The sequence below is a fragment of the Drosophila subpulchrella genome, chromosome X (assembly GCF_014743375.2).
Source record: "Drosophila subpulchrella strain 33 F10 #4 breed RU33 chromosome X, RU_Dsub_v1.1 Primary Assembly, whole genome shotgun sequence".
In the NCBI taxonomy this organism is placed as follows: Eukaryota; Metazoa; Arthropoda; class Insecta; order Diptera; family Drosophilidae; genus Drosophila; species Drosophila subpulchrella.
Genome location: NC_050613.1, coordinates 20,024,987 through 20,043,822, shown reverse-complemented (window position 1 = coordinate 20,043,822; position 18,836 = coordinate 20,024,987). Strand labels below are relative to the sequence as shown.

Here is an 18,836-nt window from a genome sequence, read left to right as displayed (position 1 = left end):
AAAATGTATACGACCAAAGTTAATGAGAACCCCTGAAAAACCCTTGTTAAATTTGATCTGATTATGAATAAATTCATTTTTATTTTCGTTAAATGAAAAAAATTAAAACAAGTATACGACCAAAATAAAAGAGATTCCCTGAAAACCCCTGTTAAATTTGATATTCCACTTGGAACATCTGTTCCCTACCTTAAAGATAGGGCATCTCACATGTCGACGTGCGTTTTGGGCCCGGTGTACGTGTTGTTTTTGGCAAATGTTTGTTCGCTCTTTTCGCCGCGACGTCGGTAGTTGTTGTTGCTGCTGCTGATGCGTCTTTTGTTGCGTCGGCGAAAAGCGAAAAAGGACTCGGGAATAACATGTCGTATCGGGGGTGGTAGTTGGGAAAAGGGAAGGTGAGGGGGCACAGAGAGAGAGAAACGAGTAAAAACAACAACTCCTTTTCGGTGGTCCTGCGGATTTTCCAGTTTTTCCTCAACTTGCGATGCTGTGCCGTAGGTTGTTGCATGTTTTCCCCGTTTAACCCAACCCCCCCCACTGGGAAAAGGGGTGGAAGGGAGGCTGAATCCTGCAAGTGTCAGGCGGCGTCCTTAGCCCAATACCCAACCCAATCACAGTTTTCCCGCCGCTTTCCCACCCGCCCAAGGACCATTGCGATTACGTGTAACTGGGTTAAAGGCAAAAAAAAAAGGCTTAATTGCTGTGAAAATGGAAATGAGGGAAAATCAATAGCTTTTTGCATCGTTTCTCTGCTCGTCTTCCGTTCCACTGCTTCTTGAGGGGAGTGGGGGGCTAAAAAGGCGATTTTTCCGAACTGGGTCAAGAGAGTGGCCAGGATTTTCATTCCCAACGCCACTGACATCATTCAATTTGATGCGAAGGCCACTGCGATCGATTATCCTGGTTAATTGTGCTTTCTCGGCCTTTTCTTGGCCTTTCCCCTTGATCCTGGCGGCTAGCGGCTAGCATTTTCACATTGCCAAACCAGTTTTGGGCCAGGAAAACGCTTTCGCATTACGCCCACTCGATTAAATTCACCTAGAAAACGTTTTTTTTCTGTGCGGCCTCACATTTACTTGCCCACACACACACACGCTTTGTGTGTTTTGTTTTGTGTGTGTGTGTGTGTCTGCGCCAAAGGCAATTGGAAAACGTAATGGCCGACACACAAAACGAAAACGCCACGCAGCAAAGCAGAAGCAGCGATAGGCGAAGTGCGCAAAGCGCAATCGGCGATATATGGATAAAAGAAAACTTCCGGCAGGCAGATCCAAAGCTCCACAAAAAAGAACGACCAACAACGACTACAGTAAAAAATTGAAGCACGATGTACACACATACACATATGAATATGAAAACCCACGTGAATCAGAGAGCGGCGGCAGAGAGCAAAAGAGAGAGAAAAAGATCGCGGCGAATTGGCAGAGTTTTCTGAAGCAGAAGCCCTGCATTTGTGGTTGTCTTGCCACGATTTTCCCCATTTTCCCAGGTGTGCAGCTGTGCGTGTGCGTCTGTGTGAGTGCCCCCCAATTGGCAGACGGCGAGAAAACAGTTAAATTCCACACGCAAACAAGGCTTTTACGGCCCCGCACACACACACACACACACGCGCAAACATTTTGCGCTGTCCGCCTGTGCCTCGCTCTTCATCGGCCTCCTCTCTTTTCATCATTGCAGCGTCATGTCATTCGTTTTTGTTACGAACGACAGCCGCCATATTGCTTTTGTAGGCATTTTCTGACGCTTTTTTTACCCACAGGGCGCCCTTTAACCCCTAACTTTTCGCCTGCATTCGATCGTACTCGCTGCGTACTAACTGTTTTATGTTCGAAATGCGGCGTTTCGTGGCTTTTAGGGGGAGAAAATCGAGGTGGAAAATTGGCCCATTAGCATTGGCATGCCCCCTCTCCCTCTCCTACACCCCATCATTGTATCCACCCTGTCTACTCATGCCTCGCAGTATGTATGACCGTTTAGTATACTTTTGGTATATTTTGGGTAATATGAAATTCAATCACTCCATTTCATGGCTACAATGCCTATTTATTGAAAGATTTTTGCAATAGTTTAATAGTTTTTAACGCTATAATTTTTTTTTTTACTTTTCTGAAAACTTATTTTATTTAATTCACAAATAAATATTTAAAATACATAAATAATATGAATCATTATATATACATATAGATCTAAAGACTTGAGTGAATTTATAATTGGAAGTGTAAAAAAAAAGGATTAGGCCATTGACAATTAGTGACTTGAACCAATTAACTATATGTCCTTGTTTTTAAAACTATAATACGTTTTTATTTTATAATTTTTTCATATTATTAGCATGGTATGCTTGGAAATGGTATACGTAGTATATTTTTAAGCGCGGTCACACCTCACAGCTGTTTTCGGTCTATCGAGCCGTGCAGTCGATATCGGGAGGAGTTGTTATGGGCCTATCGATATACATAGGTGATTAATATTCGGCTGCGAGATGTTTATTAAATTCGTGGTCATCCTGGTCCTGCTCCTTGCCAGCTGTCGGGCTGAGGCGGAGGCGGAGGACACCTCGGTGCTGCCAGAGGGCTTCGTGGACGCCAGCCAGCGGTCAACGCATACGAACAACTGGGCGGTGCTGGTGGACGCCTCAAGATTCTGGTTCAACTACCGGCATGTGGCCAATGTGCTGTCCATCTACCGATCTGTCAAGCGACTGGGCATTCCCGACTCCCAGATCATACTGATGATAGCCGACGACATGGCCTGCAACCCCCGCAATCCGCGTCCTGGCCAGGTCTACAACAACGCCAACCAGCACATCAATGTGTACGGGGACGATGTGGAGGTGGACTACCGGGGCTACGAGGTGACCGTGGAGAACTTTGTGCGACTGCTGACCGGACGAACCCAGAACGGCACTGCGCGGTCCAAGAAGCTGCTTTCGGACGCGGGCAGCAATGTGCTCATCTACCTCACCGGCCACGGCGGCGATGGATTCCTTAAGTTCCAGGACTCGGAGGAGATTACCAGCCAGGAGCTGGCCGACGGCATCCAGCAGATGTGGGAGAAGAAGCGGTGCGACACTTACCTATGCTAATCCCTGTTCTGGTCCTAATAGTTCGTCTACTTTTGTAGTTACAATGAGCTGTTCTTCATGGTGGACACTTGCCAAGCGGCTTCGTTATACGAGAAATTCACCTCACCGAATGTCCTGGCGGTGGCCAGTAGCCTAGTGGGCGAGGATTCCCTATCGGTAAGACGCTCTGAAGTCTGCAATGTATACCTACCTACATACTACACTTCCATTTCCAATCCAGCACCATGTGGATCCCTCGATTGGCGTCTACATGATCGACCGCTACACATACTACGCTTTGGAGTTCCTAGAGAAGGTGCAGCCGTTCAGCAAGCGGACCATTGGGGAATTTGTAGGTCTCCTCCTGAGATTTACGAACATATTTCTGATAATACACTTTATCCAAACAGCTGCAAGTTTGCCCCAAGCGGGTGTGCATCTCGACAGTGGGAGTGCGCAAGGATCTGTACCGCCGAGACCCGCACAAGGTGCCCATCACAGACTTCTTTGGGGCCATCCGACCCACACGGGTTTCCACCGATCGCATCAACGTGACCCTGGCCAACGAGGAGTGAGTACTTTGCTCGGAAAAACCCCCTTTCAGACCCTTTTCTAATGCTCGACTCTTGCAGCGATTTCATACAGGTCGACAAGGACGAATTGGTGGCCAGAAAGCCCTTCAAAATCGTGATGGAGTCCCAGTTTCCGTCCGATCTTTTTAAATAGACTGGTCGGCCATTTATAATTCATGTGATAATATTAATTTTATTCGTAAATACATCATTTCATTATTAATACATGTGTAATTTATTAAATTTATATGTGATCTCGAATCGTGCTTTAAAAATTCTCAATTATGGGCTTAGTTCGTCTTAGTTATCTGTTTTATATTTGCTAACATGTCATTTCATTTTCATTTCATTATCATTTAGCGGTTCTGTTGCCGTTTGTGTTTCCTTCTCTTATGCATTACATCAATGTATCAGTTAAATTATACTTTTTGGTTACCACTACATCAAACGTTCACTAATCAATCAATCAATATCAATATCAATCCATCGCGTAACATTCATATCAAATCCAAAACGAAACGAAAACCATATTGTATATACTTATATAAAAGGTAAAAGTCGCTGGCGACCGCTATGTAGAATTAGAAATGCACAAAAAAACAGTATTTCTATAATTTCCACGGCGTTTCGTTATGTGTCTCTGCGGCTTTCTTTGGATTTGGTTTCACAATTTTCTAATTTGGGTCATACACAAATTCAAAGAGTATAACAATGGCCTCAGAAGCGAGATCTCTTCCCTAGAGTTTACTCTTGTTTTTTCATTTTTTTTGTTTTGGTTTTTATCATATGGAAGGATCTACTTCGATTTTAATTATTGAATCGTTTAATCAATACACATATACACCTAGTATACATATATGGGTTAAGATTTCCTCCCTTGTTTTTTTTTTCTAATTTTTTGTTTGTTATTTGTTTTCATTTTCTTTTTTGTTTCATTGCATCAGTCCCATAATTTGAGTTGTAGGCTTGGGTTGTCCTCAAGATCAAGATCCAGATTAAGCACCATAAGAAGTTCATATTGCATCCCCGCTATACACTATGGGGACATGGTGGACACGGGTTTCTGGTTCTGCCCGGGATGCAAATGGATCTAGGCAAGCGGAGTGAGTTGGATGCGGTTGTGGGTGTGGGTGAGTGGTCATGGGTCAAGTGATGGAGTTGAGCATTTAAGTGATTTGTGGGGGGTACAACAGTTTTAACTACGGCAAGGCGTAGCTGGTTAGGTGACGGCATTTGGTTGATCCGGGAGTGTAAGTCGTTAAAATTAGCTAACTAATGTTATATCTCGAGACGCCAGATGGTTGGGTTGGGTTGGGGGCTTGCAAGAAACCCCCCTCAATCCCACTCTGTATTCTCATGTATGTATTTACAAAGACACTTCTTGTTTTTTCCTGCGGGAGCAATCCTCCATCTGACCCCAGCCTTTATAATCAAATGGGCGGGTTTAAAGGGCTGGAACGATGATGGCTACCAAGGATGGCCTGGGAAGGGAGGGAAGGGAAGGAGGGAGGCTTGGGGATTGATTGATTTGAATCTCGATTACAGTTACGTTTAAAGTCTAACACTTATTCGATAACACGCTGTGCAAAAATATTTTATTTTGACTCTTTCCCTCCAGATGCTGTTTATCCCGCTTTTACTCTACAAAAAATGTTAATCTTTTTGCCGTCCGTCCGTTGCCGTTTTCCTTTTTTCTTTTTCTTTTTCCATATTCATATGATTATTATGTCATCGCTTATATAAATCCACATATATACGTACTTTAAATATTTGCTTGCTATTTGGTATTTCGTATTGATTTTTGCATCGTTCTCTCTCGTAAAAAAACTCTACGGAAAAAAAATCGAAAATAACGCTTTGAAGGCAATTTGATGTCAGACTCTTGCTTATTTCTCATCTTCTGTTCTTCGCTTTTATTCGAAAAACATTGTTTTCGTGTTGATTTTGTTTTTTTTTTTGTTTAGCTTACTTTACTCTATTTCCGTTTTCCGCTCTTAGCTCTAGGTTGCGTTAATTATTTGAAAGAGCTTGAATCGGGAGGGTTTGAGTTACAGGATTGGGGATTGGGGTCCTTGTGATCGGGTTTCCCCAATTCACAAGTGACCCCTTCGATTTCCTTTCAAGCCGATTTAAAAACCAATTTGCCATTTCCGGTGCACACATTTTCGGGCCTCTAAATGCAGGTGGCGCCACTGAGGAATTTCCAAGTAGAAAAACAGAACCGCGTAAAATTTGTGTAGAAATATAGTTCGGGGCGAGTTTATATTCACATCTATATTAAGTTCTTAAAAAAAAAAAGTTGAACTACTAAAGCCATTAACAACTAAACGTTTTTGGTATCGAAACAAAATCTATCAGTATTCTTTTGTGACCTTAAACAAATGAAAGGACTTCTCTATATACAAACCAATTGAAACTGAAAAGTTCTGGAGCACAAGGTGGGGTACAAAAATAAATAAGAAACATAAAGCATATTCAAGAATTACATTTATTCAAAAATGTTGTTAAAAAAAATGTATACAGACAGCAAAAAAATCAACAAAATTAATACATTTACAAAATAAAACGTAGTACGACGATATCGATAACAATCCGGGCATCAATACCGCCATGGGCGATAGGCGTTTGGGGTTGCGACGACAACACGATTACGATATACAATTGCGCAATCGGGCTTACACAAAAAAAAAATAATCCTTTCGTTTCATTTCTTATCTTTGTTTTTTTCTTTTCCTTATTTCTGTTTCTTGTATGTACTATGCGTAATTTATGTGTAGTATGTGATTATGCGTTCTTAACTTAGGTATAGTGTGTGTGTGTGTGTGTGTGGGGGTCGGGGTTGGGGTTTGGGGGTTTTTGGGGGTTTTGGGTTCGATAATTAACAGTATCTAACAGTATAATTCTGCAATAGTTGCGAGCGAAGTTTTCTTAATGGTTGATGCGTGATTCCGATCTGGCAGTCCAGTTTCCGCTTCCATTTCCGTTTCCGTTTCCGTTTTGTCCCAACTTCCGTTTCCGTTTACGTTTCCGCTCACCCCACCACCCCCTCTCAGTGACAAAATTGCTCTACTCCTCTGCCCCAAAACGGATGTACACTAAACTAGCTACTTGGACTCTACTATTTATACTTTATGTGGTTGAATCTCCCGCCCTGCTTCGCTCTCCTCCTTCCTCGTTACATTATATAGATTTTAATAAAAAAAAAAAATAGATAACTGACATATGCACGCATCCTAAATGCTTGCTATAGCTGTAAGTGGCATTGTGGCTACGTAAACTTTACATACTCATTACATACTCGTTACATACTCGCTACATACTCTCTACATAATCCTATTCATTTAACACTCCGAATTGCTGCAGCTTTTCCTCCTTATCGTTCATATCCTTTCAGCAAAAAACACAAAAGGATTACAAGATTAAAATGTTTCAACTTTGCATATGCATATCCTTCCTTAGTAATGATAATGTGTGTGTGTGTGTGTGTGTGTGTGTGTTTGGGGGTGAGGATCAAATATGGGCGAGTGTGTGTTTATGTGTGTGTGGGATATAGTACAGGGATCCAACAATTAGACAAACTAAAATACACGATAGATCAATTAGGCTCTACATTATGCATGTAGCAATAGTAATAGTAATAATAGTAATAATCGATAAGCCATAACTAATGAATAGTTAATAGGTAATGATATCCAGACATACTCATATTCATAATCGTAATCATAATCGTAATTGTAATTCGTAAGTGGTAATCATAGTGGTAATCATAATAAAACATGCTCTACGTGTACGATTCTAAAATAATTCAGTCATCAGGTAACATTGTTTTGAACACAACTACAGTAACAGAAGCTGAGGTGGCTGTGGGTGTGCGCGGGGCCGGGGGCGGGATCGGCCGCTGGCGCGGTATTCTGGCAGTGGGCGTGGCTGTTGCAGAGGCAGGGGCGGAGGCGAAGGCAGAGGCAGAGACTCTGGCAGTGTTGGCGTTAATATTATTGTTATTCATATAGTTATTGTTGCTGTTGAAGTTGATGTTGCTGTTGCTGTTGCTGTTGTGTGTTGTTGCTGTTGTTGTTGTTGGTGCTGTTGTGGTGGTTGCTGTTGTTTTTCTGTTTATTTGTTGTTGTGGCAGTGGTTGTTGCTGTTGTTGTGGTGCTAATGTTGCTTGTGATTGTGTCGTCGTCGTCGTCATCATCACTCCTGTTGCTGGCGTCGTCGACACGGCAGTCCATTGTTGCTGCTGCTGCTGCTGCATTGCTGCTGCTGCTGCTGCACGTGTTGCTAATGAAATCGTTGATAGTGATGATGAGGATGATGATGATGTTGATGTGGCTGATAATGATAATGATGCTGCTGCTGCTGCTGTTGTTGTTGTTGATGATGATGTTGTTGTTGTGGGAGCTGCTTGTGGGGGCATGGCTAGCAGCGGCAGCAACTCATCGCTAGTCTGGGTCTCCATATTAACCGTGTTGCTGCCGGCAGCACCCGTATTGGTGCCCCTACTGGCTGCTGTTGCTGCTGTCGCCTGCAACAGTCGGCCGCAACAGTTGCCGTTGAGCAGACGCGCTGTCCTCGCTGGCAGCGTTAATTGAGGGGGAGGGGGGTACACAAACGTTATCGCAAACACAAGGCTCACAATTCTTTCTGCTTACCATTCGCCACTTGGCCCTGACTCAGGCCCAGTTGGCGATTGCGTCCAAGTGTTGCTGTTGCCGTTGCTGCTGCTGCTGCTGCTGCTGCTGTTGCTGTGGCCATGCCCACTCCTTCTGCTGCTCCTGCTCCCGCTCCCAATCCTTTGGTGGCAGTGTTGGCAGCATAGTTGCTGCCAAAGTTGATTATCCTTCTGGGCAGTTTCTGTTGCTGTTGCTGCTGCTGCAACGCCAGTAGTTGCTGCTGCTGCTGCTGTTGCTGCTGCTTCTGGCGTGCAGTGGCTATTTCACTTAGACTGGCTAAGGTCACCGCTGTTTTCAGTACATGCGCAGGCGTGGGCGATGTGGTTGCTGATGTCGTCGCCGTCGTTGTTGTTGCTGCTGTAGCCGATGTTGCTGCTGGCATGGAACGCTGTGACATTAAGGCCGTGTGTAGTATTGATGTATATTGTTGTTGTTGTTGCTGCTGATGCTGTTGTGGTTGCTGTTGTTGTTGTTGTTGATGCTCAAGTCTTTTGCTCTCTTCTAAACTGTTCTTGCTGCTGCTGCCCGTCCTGCCGCTGTTGCAGATGCTGTTGCTGCTGCTGCTGTTGCTGCTGCTGTGGGAATAGTCCCTGGCAGTGTCGCTGCTGGCCGAGGAGCGGGCTATTTGCTCGGCAGCCGCCGTCAGGGTGGCCAACGTGGCCGCCGCTCCGCTCAGCAGCGAAGTCTTCAAAATGGACGTGGATCGGGACCGCTCCTCCTGCTCCAGCTGTTCCAGCTGCTCCCCCTGTTCCGGCTCCTCCTGCTGCTCCTGCTGTTCCTGATCCGCTTCCCGCTGGGCCCCGATCTCGATCTTGATCTTGGGCAGGTCGCGCAGCAACTGATGCTGCTGCTGCCTGCTCCGGCGCCGCTCCTGTTGCTGCTGCTGCTGCCGCTCCTGGAGGACCGGATCAGGACCTGGTCCCAGCGGCGCCGGCTGGTGGTTGGCGGTGGGCAGCAGGCCGTGCTCAAGCATCTGCTACCTTATGCTCGCCGAGTTGAGCACGAAGGGCACATAGAACATCTTGCTCTCGAGCAGCAGACTGGCCGCAGCCTGGATCTGCAAGTGAGGTAAGGGAGAGGGGGTGGTGAATCATAGAGGATACAAGGATACTCCTCGGCAACGAGGATCTCCAAAATGATCATATATATATGGCTTTAGAGAAGTGAGTAGTTTGCAGGGCAGCCAATCGATGTGGTACACTGTTAGTGTGGCGGCACTTACCTCTGGTATGTGGGAGAGCAGCTCGCTGAGCCTCGCCTGCGGATTCTGCGGCGAGGAGTTCTGCAGGTAGGAGCGCAGCACCTGGACGTACCGCTCCTGGATGCTCTCCAGTTCCACTTCTGCTGAAGTTACAAAACGAAACGAAAACGGGTAACATGAGCACTGTATGCATGCGCAAGCGTAAATCGAACCACGTACCTTTGTTCAGCAGTATGTAAACCTTCAGGCAGACGTACTCCTCCATCTTCAGCTTGATGCGCCGGAACATGATCGTGATCTGGGTCATCTTGTCCACCATATGGCCAACGTCCAGCTTCAGTTGCTCCATGGCAATCGGCTGGCCCATCAGCGTAGTCAGGCAGGTCTGCAGTGTGCTCAGATGCGAGTTCACCTCGCTGACAAACTCCGGATCGTCCTTGTGCAGCGGCTGGGCGGGCGATGGTATGGGCGTGCTCAGCGGCGTACCAGTGGGCGTGGCCAGTGGCGTTGATGCCGGCGAATTGTGCCTGCTACCCGATCCCGCACCCTCGCCACGCCGCTTGCCGTGCAACGCCTGGTAGGCGGCCGTGGTCAGGATCAGAATCTCGTGCCACTTGTCCGTCAGCAGCTTGGTGTGTATCTCCACTGGGATCTCCAGGTAGAAGGGCAGCTTCTTGGTCCACGACACCAGCTTGTGGACAATCGAGTCACCGATGTTGCACAGCTTCTCGCTAATCTCCGACTTGTCCTCGAGGAACTCGCTGAAGTGCGGCAGCGTGGCAATGTCCTCCATGGCATCGCAGTCGATCAGGGTCTGGATCATGGCCAGGGCGTGCTCGTACGAGATCTGCCTGTCCTTGGACGAGCTGACCGCCGAGTCGAGGCGGTGGCGCAGATGCACAATCTCGCTGGGATTGGTCAGGGCCGTTTTTAGTATGGTGCCGTTCACCAGATGTGGTGGCAGTTGGGCTCCTCCTCCACCTCCTCCGCCGCCGCCGCCGCCTCCTCCTCCGCCGCCTGATTGCTGGTGGTGGTTCTGGTGCTGACCCTGCTGCTGTTGCTGGTGCGGCGAGCTAAGGGAGAGGTGCGGCGAGGCCTGCTGTTGCTGTTGCTGCTGCTGCTGCTGGGCCGGACTGTGCATGGGCGGTGCCTGGAGCAGTTCCGGCTTGAGCACGGGACCCAGGAACATGGGCTTCATCTCCACCCCGCCGCCCATGAGCTTGGCCTGCTGCTGTTGTTGCTGCTGCTGCTGCTGCTGTTGCTGTTGGTGCTGGGCGGCTGCTGCCACGGCGGCGGCAAGTTGCTGCTGCTGCGGCGACAACAGGTGGTGCGGCGACAGCTGTGGGTGGTGCTGCTGCTGCCCGTGGTGCGCCTGGTGACCCTGGTGATGGTGGTGATGCAGCGGCGAGTGCAACTGCTGCTGCTGCTGGTGTTGCTGGTGCTGTTGCTGCTGGTGTTGCTGCTGCTGGTGCTGCTGCTGCTGCGCCGCCTGCTGCTGTTGCTGCTGGGCGGCCTGCTGCTGCTTCTGGTTGGTCTTCTTGTGCTTCTTGTACTTCACCTTGTACAGATTGTAGACGGCGCCGCTGTTGCGACCGCCCGGCATGCGATCCTCGCGAACGGCTGCAAGGAGATATGTCCTGGTTAGGAAACGGCCGAATCTGGAAGGGATCACCAAGTGGTGGGTACTCACCCTGCAGCACCATGCCCTGCTCGATGCACTTCTTAAATCGACAATACTGACAACGGTTGCGCTGTGCTTTGGTTATCTCGCAGGTGCCATCCGCAACGCAGGTGTAGACGCGTCGGTTCTGCACCGTCCGCTTGAAGAAGCCCTTGCACCTGGCGGAGTGGAAGAGTCAGGGATTAGGATTGGTTGTACTTGGGAAGTGGGAGGTTATGAAACCCTAAAACACCTTGTCAAGTGCATGCCCTGAATTCGATATGTGGACAGTGATATTATTATTTTCAAATCCATTTTCTCACTTCAGATTCTCTCTGTAATCCATGGTGGTTAAATAATCTTAAATCTATCTTGGCGAACTTAAGGCCTTTTACTTCTATTGTGTCACAATATACCCTCTCTTATTTTGAAGTTTTAACTATAAAGTAGCATTAGATAACAATAGTAATTATTTAGTTATATATAGTAATAGTAATTTTTTTAAATCTTCCCGTGATCTATATGACCCCTTAATAATCCTAGCAAAGGACTTCGTTTCACAGCTCTTCTCCTCTTTTCCTTTTTCTTTTGTAGTCCAAAGTAGTTCCTAGTTTTATGTTTAGTAATGTACTGCTAAAAGGTTTCTAATGTTTCTTTAACATTTTCTTAGAACTAATATTAGGTTAGAATCAAACCTTCACTAATCTATAACTATAAAATAAATATGAATTTCTATAATATCCTTGGAAATGTGTAGATATAGTTCCTGATTCTATGTTAAAAATTGCAGTTTTAAAATCGTTTTCTTTTTTATATTTTCAGTTAACTTTGAAATATTTCGAAATTAAGTAAATGATATTCTTGAAAAGAAGGATTTGATAAGGGTACTTTATTTGATAACTGACAACTCACCCCTCGCACGTGATGATGCCGTAGTGCAGGCCGGTGGCCTTGTCCTCGCAGATCATGCACACCAGTGGCTGCTCGTCCTCGTCGGTCGGCTCGTGCGGCGCCTCCAGTCCGCTCCGTCCGCCCAGGCCGCCGCCCACGCCGCCCAGGCCCGTCGAGTTGCTGCTGCCCCACTGCTGCTGCTGGGCGCTGAGATTGAGGGCCTGCAGCTGGCCGGGTGGCAGTTGCGAGTAGTCGCCCGCCCACAGGCGCTCCATGTTGAGGGCGTGCGGGGTGCGGAAGGGATGCGGCCGTGCCCTCATGTCCTGGATGCGCGTCTGGCCCAGGGAGAGCAGCAGCTGGGCGGCCTCCTCGTTGTTCTGCGGCGTCACCGAGGAGGGTGTCAGTGGTCCGCCCACGCCGCCGCCGCCGCCCGACACCGAACCCCCGCCGGAGGAGGAGGGCGTTAGGGAACCGGCCGATGGCGAGGACAGGCAGTGCTGCTGCTGGCCCAGCGACTGCTGCTGCTGCTGTTGCTGCTGTGACTGCTGTTGCTGCTGCTGCTGCTGCTGTTGCTGCTGCTGCTGCTGCTGTTGTGGCTGGTGATGGGGCGACTGCTGCTGCGGATGCTGGCCATGTGACTGGCCCACCGAGGGCGGCGGTGGCTCATAGCCCCATACCATGGTGCGCACCCCGCAACTCTCGCCCATGATGACGGTGGGCGTGCCGCGGGGCGGCGTCTGCGAGGGCGTCTGCGGCGACAGTTGCGAGGATGACGACGAGGAGGAGGGATGCGGCGAGGGGCATTGCACGGAGCCACCTCCATTGCCGCCCACGGGCCGCAAGTTGCCCAGCGGTCCGCCAATCACCTCCGGCTTCACACCATTAATACGGGCATTGCTGAAGCAGACCATCCGCTGGGCGGCCACTGCGGCTGCTGCAGCTGCCGCTGCCCCGCCAGCGGATTGCATCAGATGGGGCAGTCCGGCGGCCACCTGCTGGTGCACCTCGCTCTTCACCCGGAACAGAATGGCCGCGTCCCGATTGCTGTTCCTCAGCGCCAGCGAGGCGGGATGCATCAGGGCCAGAGCCTGTGGTTGCTGCTGGTGATGTTGCTGCTGCTGCTGCTGTTGCTGTTGTTGCTGGTGTAGATGTTGCTGCTGCTGCTGCTGTTGCTGCTGGTGGTGTTGCAGGTGCGGCGACTGTTGCTGGTGGTGCGGCGACAGGTGTCGCTGGCCGACATTCGGCTCCTTCTTCACCCGCACCAAGGAGTGGGGCGAGTGTTGCTGCTGCTGCTGTTGCTGTTGCTGCTGCTGGGGATGCGACGCCTGCTGCTGCTGCTGCTGCTGGCCAAGCAAGTGGTGCAGATGGATGGCCTGCTGCTGGGTGAGATGCTGCATCGACTGGCTGAGCAGGTGCTCCGTGGGAGGGCTGCTCTTGCGCAGCGTCAGCGGCTGGGTGAGTTGCTGGTGGAGATGGTGCGTCTGGACGATGGTGGGTCCCAAACTGCTGTGGGAAAGCTGAGTGGGTGGACTGGCGGAGACCCGGCTCAGGTGCTGCTGTGAGGAGCTGATGGACTGTTCTCGCTCTCGATCCCGCTCCCGATCCCTTTCCCGTTCCCGTTCCCGATCTCTTTCCCGTTCTCGTTCACGCTCACGCTCCCTTTCTCGTTCCCTTTGTGTACTGGATGTGGAGGAGGGTGAGGCCGGCGGTGGTGGCTCCGATTTGATCCGCGATGGCGTCACTAGAACCGTCACATGACCCGCCGCCGCTGCTGCTGCTGCTGCTGCTGCTGCCGCCGCTGCCTTAGTCTCCTGCTCCCGCTGCTGATGGAATGCCAGCATCTTGCTGGACACGCTGAGCAAACGCTCCTCCTTGACGGAGCGGATTACACTCATGCCCGCCTCGCTCAGCTTGGCGCTGCTACCCGTTATCCCGGCCATTCCCGTGCCCGGCGTGGCGGAGGACAGCACTCCATTTGTGGGCGTGACCGTTGGACGACCCGTTTGCGTCGTGGTCGAGGGCTTCTCCTCCAGCGAATCGGGCGAGGCTCGACTGCTTCCACCGCTGCCATTGCCATTGTTTTGGTGTTCATTGATTGCCACTCCGGACGTTGCTCCACCACTTGCGGATCCTCCTCCTCCTCCACCGCCGCCGACTGTTGCTCCTCCTCCTCCTGCGGCGCTAGCTGGTCCGCCCACATCGGGCGTGGCTGGACTGGATCTCGCCGGCTCAGCGGGCGGCGGTGACATTACCGTAGAGGCGGCGGCCGCCGAGATCGCACTGCTCGACGAGTGGATCTCCGTGTTGTGCTCCTGCTTGATGTTGCCAGTCTTTCCTCCTCCGCTGTCACCAGTGCTGCTGCTGCTGCTGCTGCTGGCGGGGCAGGTGGCCGAGGTGGAGGAGGCACCAGCCGTCGGCGAGGTGGAGGAGGTGCTGGATGATGTGGAGGAGGACGATGACAAGGAGGAGGAGGACGATAGCGAGGAGGTCGAGGATGTGGCCGCTGCCGCCGTCGTTGACGATGTGGAGACGCAGGGTCCCGCTACCGAGGCTGTGACTGCTGTACCGCCAGCTCCTCCTCCGCCTCCACCCGTTTCGGCCACCGCCGCCACGACCGCTGCCAGCGAAACTGTGACCGACGACGATGCCGCCGTTAGGGGCAGGGGCAGCGACATGGGCAGGGGCAGGGGCAGGGCCATGGGCAGGGGCAGGGCCAGCGGTAGGGGCAGGGACGACGCCCCTGCCGACGCCGCCCCTGCCGAACCGCTGTCGCAGAGCTTCGGCGACATGGGCGCCAGCAGATCCGGTGATGAGGTGGACGTGTCCGCAATGGACTCGCCGTCACTGCTGCATCGCGAATCGATTTTACGCCGTTTGAGTTTGAGGTCTTGAAAAAGGCTCATTTTATCGAGCTCGCTGTACGGGCCACGGCTCAGTGTCATAATTCCTAGGGGGTGATAAGAGGAGGGGAGAAGATCCCAGGGATCTGGTTAGGTTGTTGGTCAATTTATATCGGGGATCGTCTGCCTGCAATCGCAACTAAGATCCCAGTAATACATCCCAAAATAGAGCATAACACTAAAAGTTTTCATTCGTCATTATTCCGTTAATATCATTTTTCTAATCTCTCGGAATAATAAAATAACTAAAAACTCACTTTTAATCTTCGAATCAACGATTTTCATACGATAAACCATACCCTGTACATCATTCATTAATTTTGTTAATATAAAGTTATAATAAATATTTATGTCATCAGCATCAAAAATATGTTTCGTGAGCTGTACTTTAATGTAGACCAATTTTTTGTCAGTCTTATAACTATCATAGAACTGAAAATTGATAAGTTTTGCTACCCATTATGATCTTGAGTACACCTTTTTCCCCCCAAAGGGAACAAGTAACTTTAAACGACAAAAAAATAGATGTTCCAAATCATGATAATCATCATAATAATATAATAAACTCTTAGATCCACGGCTTAAGCTTGAGAAATTCTCAGAGGCCGCATGGGTGAATACCATGCATATATACATAAGTTCGCATAAATTTGTTGCGGAAGTTTCTTTTCTTTCCGAATTTTGTTTTTGCATTGATTTGCTGATGGAGTATAAACAAATAACCGATCAATTTGCATTTACTTCCCCACTGAGCAACAGCTGCCAACAGAAGAAAAAAACAACCAAGAAGCCATCGAATAACTGGTTAAAGCGAGCAAAAACACAAAGATTTGGTCGAAAACATAGCCAAGATATGAGGATTCGGTTAATTACATGAGCTTGATCGATCAGCACTCTCAGATCTGAGCGCTATGAAATATGGTCGATTCTTTCACCGAAATGGGTCAAAGCTTCTTAGTTGCTCTTTCTCTTTCACTCTCTCTGCTGCCGCTTTTTGTAGATGTTGCTCTTTCCGCCTTACGATCAACAGCTTGCAATGCATTGAATATATATATATATATATATCTGGTGGGGGGTATTTGTTATTAGGACAAAAAATAAAGATCCTAATGCTCAATTAGGGGGTTCCCTTAAGTATGCTACAAAATTTTTTACTGGATCCTGGATCTGTATACCAATCTGATATCTCTATACCAAGCTACTATTTTAATAGATCATTTATTAGTTTTTAAAACATGCCGAAAATTCAGTTGATTTGGTATCGAAAACATTGTCACATGGTAGTTCTAACTAAAATATACATAGAAACAAACATAAGTATGGTATAGCTCATTTGAAGGTCAATACTCCTCAAATTAAGTTAACTGTCTCCAAATGTTTTGTTAAGGTATGAGCTGCAATCATTTCATAAAGCCATGATTTTATTGGAATTTTTTGAATGTATTCTGATCATTCAATTTGAAATCCAACATTTTTATGCTACTTTCCCAAACAAATTAAATCTGCAATTTGAAAAACTTAAGAGGTTTACTTTTTACAAGTTCTACAGAATAACTTTAAAATGCTAATCATTTGATTATATTATTTCTGTTAGGGCTTATTTAATCGGTTATATCTTCATTGTTATTATTTGATAGTGCCATAAATATTGTCGAATAATACTTGGAAAACCAAGATTTTTCTTTCAGTTCAGTTGTAATAGTTGAACTTTCGATCGGCCATTCTATTCTATAACTCGGTCCCTTTCGCTATCTCCGTCTCTATCTGACCGATTCGGTCACTTGGTGCGTTGGCCCAGCAACGACTTTTCCATCTCCCATTCCGATTCCTATTCCGATTCCCATTCCCATACCCATTCTCGTACCCCCGATCAATCCCCTTTCCCTGGCCCATTCGAACTCCCCCTTTTTCTCTATCTATCCAATGGCGATCTCTTTACGCACTCACACACACACACACACTGCCGCCGAGAGATAAACTATATAGCTTCGGGGTTCGGTGTTCGGGGCTTGGGGGAAAAAGTTCTCTCGTCGGGCGACTCACTCGGCACCACCGACGACAATGTCGTTTGTGTGAGTATTTTTAAAATTTGACCTATTTTCATTATCAAGCGCAAGATTATTCTAAACAATAAAACCATGCGTGCCTCTCTGCGTCTATATCTTTTCGCCCCATGTGTGGGTGTATGGGTGTGTGTGTGGGCGCGTGGAGCCGACTTCTACGCGCAACTGTATACATACTAGAGTTCAGATACGCGCAGGCATATGTGGAGAGAAGATATACCCAGGTGGAGGTACCTGCTGTTCCCCAGATCAACAGAATCATAATCATACGGAGACTGCAACTGCATTCGTGGCAAACAAAAACAAGCCAGAATTTACGATAGTTTTCTATCAGATTCCCCATCTAATCTTAACTCTGGTTATATGGCGATTAAATCATGATCGAATGGGCGATATATGAACAAAAAAAAAAACAGCAGTATGAGCGGGGGAGAGAAAGTTTGGGAAAGAGTCATCGAAGAGTCAAGAACGGTGGAAAGGTGTGTGCGTAAATAGTTCGGAAAGTTTTTTATCTGGTATCAACTGGAATTCCGAAGAGTTGCTAATAAGGATAACCTAAATACAACATTTGTTCAATTTCAATATGATTGATAGGTTTTAAATGTGACTTCTATGAAGACTAAAAGAAGGTAATGAAATTGTGGAGCTTGAGAAGATTTAAGTAGAAGAATCTTCAGAATCCAGTAAGCTATCAATGCTCTCGCCCAGTACTTGATAATTTTAAAAACTTATCTAAAGCTTTAACATTTGATTAACCTTCAATAATCTTAAGATTTCATATAAAACAAATACTTGGTAAGTGTAAACAAATACTTTGATAATCTGAGAAACTCTTCAGACCTTAATTTATATTTAAAAAAATGTAATTTAATTAAGACAAATAAACCAAAATTGGAACAAAAAGTTTTGATAAGTTCTAATTACGCCCAAAATAGTTATTAAAACCGATAAAAATATTTGATATTCCTTTGAAAGTTTCGAGATGGTATTCGAAATACTTAGAAATATTTATATTTAAGATTGGTATTATTCGTTAGCAGACTATTTTGGTTAGTGGTTAGTCAGATAGGTGTAATGTTTAATATTATTCGATTCTGGTGCTTTGGGGAGTGGGGAAAGCGGTTTTCGTTGGGACAACTTGGAGCACAAAATCTGGGGATAATCTCCCCAAATTTTGGAACTCCAAATTGACCCTTAAAAATATGATGTGTGTGCGTGATTTTTTTTTTAAGTGTCTAAAGTTAGTGTTTTGTGGTTTAAAATTTTGATTTTTGGGATATAGTCACAAATTTACCTATGGATGTCATAATTTCGTTTTTTCTTGTCTTTGCCGATTGCTCAAATTTTGATAAAAACAAAAAATTCTCTTTTTTGCCGATCGTTGTTTTTGTTTTTGCCTTTGCTGTTGCTGTTGTTGTTTTTCTTATTTTGCATTTGTTTGTGTGTACTTTGTTTGATTGTGGTTTTTTTTTTGTTTTTTTATTTGATTTGAATTTGGATTTTGTATGTTTTTGGATTTTTGGTATTGTTGTGACTCGTTCGGGAAGCATCTAGACTGCCTTTTGAGCTGCAGAGCAGAGATGCAGATACAGAATGCATTCCAGTGGGTGGTTTTTGGGTTTTTGGTTGGGTTGGTTGGGTGCTTTTGGGGGTTGGGTTTAGTTATGGTCTGTCTTTTTTTTCAAATACAGTGTCTTGTTTTCTTGGCCAATTGTGGGTTGCTCCAGTTTAGTGCACTTTTTGTTTCTTGTTTCTTTTTAGTTGACTGAAATTTTTGTTGGTAAGAAGAAAGGGGGGGTAATTCATAAGTAA

At 47.2% G+C, this 18,836-nt stretch overlaps 2 protein-coding genes across 2 annotated transcripts; one reads left to right on the top strand and one right to left on the bottom strand.

Moving 5' to 3' along the window:
- Positions 1 to 2,425: 2,425 nt before the first annotated feature.
- Positions 2,426 to 3,883, top strand: LOC119557966 (putative GPI-anchor transamidase). Its single transcript, XM_037871011.1, has 5 exons — positions 2,426 to 3,063; positions 3,124 to 3,241; positions 3,306 to 3,416; positions 3,475 to 3,635; positions 3,697 to 3,883. The coding sequence occupies exons 1-5, from the start codon at positions 2,483 to 2,485 to the stop codon at positions 3,788 to 3,790; spliced, it is 1,065 nt and encodes a 354-aa protein (XP_037726939.1). The 5' UTR covers positions 2,426 to 2,482; the 3' UTR covers positions 3,791 to 3,883.
- A 2,287-nt stretch (positions 3,884 to 6,170) lies between these two features.
- Positions 6,171 to 18,398, bottom strand: LOC119557046 (hormone receptor 4-like). Its single transcript, XM_037869591.1, is given in 7 exon segments — positions 6,171 to 8,211; positions 8,289 to 9,366; positions 9,532 to 9,653; positions 9,730 to 11,130; positions 11,201 to 11,349; positions 12,083 to 15,008; positions 18,319 to 18,398. Coding segments are annotated over 7 exon segments (6,459 nt in total). The 5' UTR covers positions 18,332 to 18,398; the 3' UTR covers positions 6,171 to 7,441.
- Between the last annotated feature and the right edge of the window lie 438 nt (positions 18,399 to 18,836).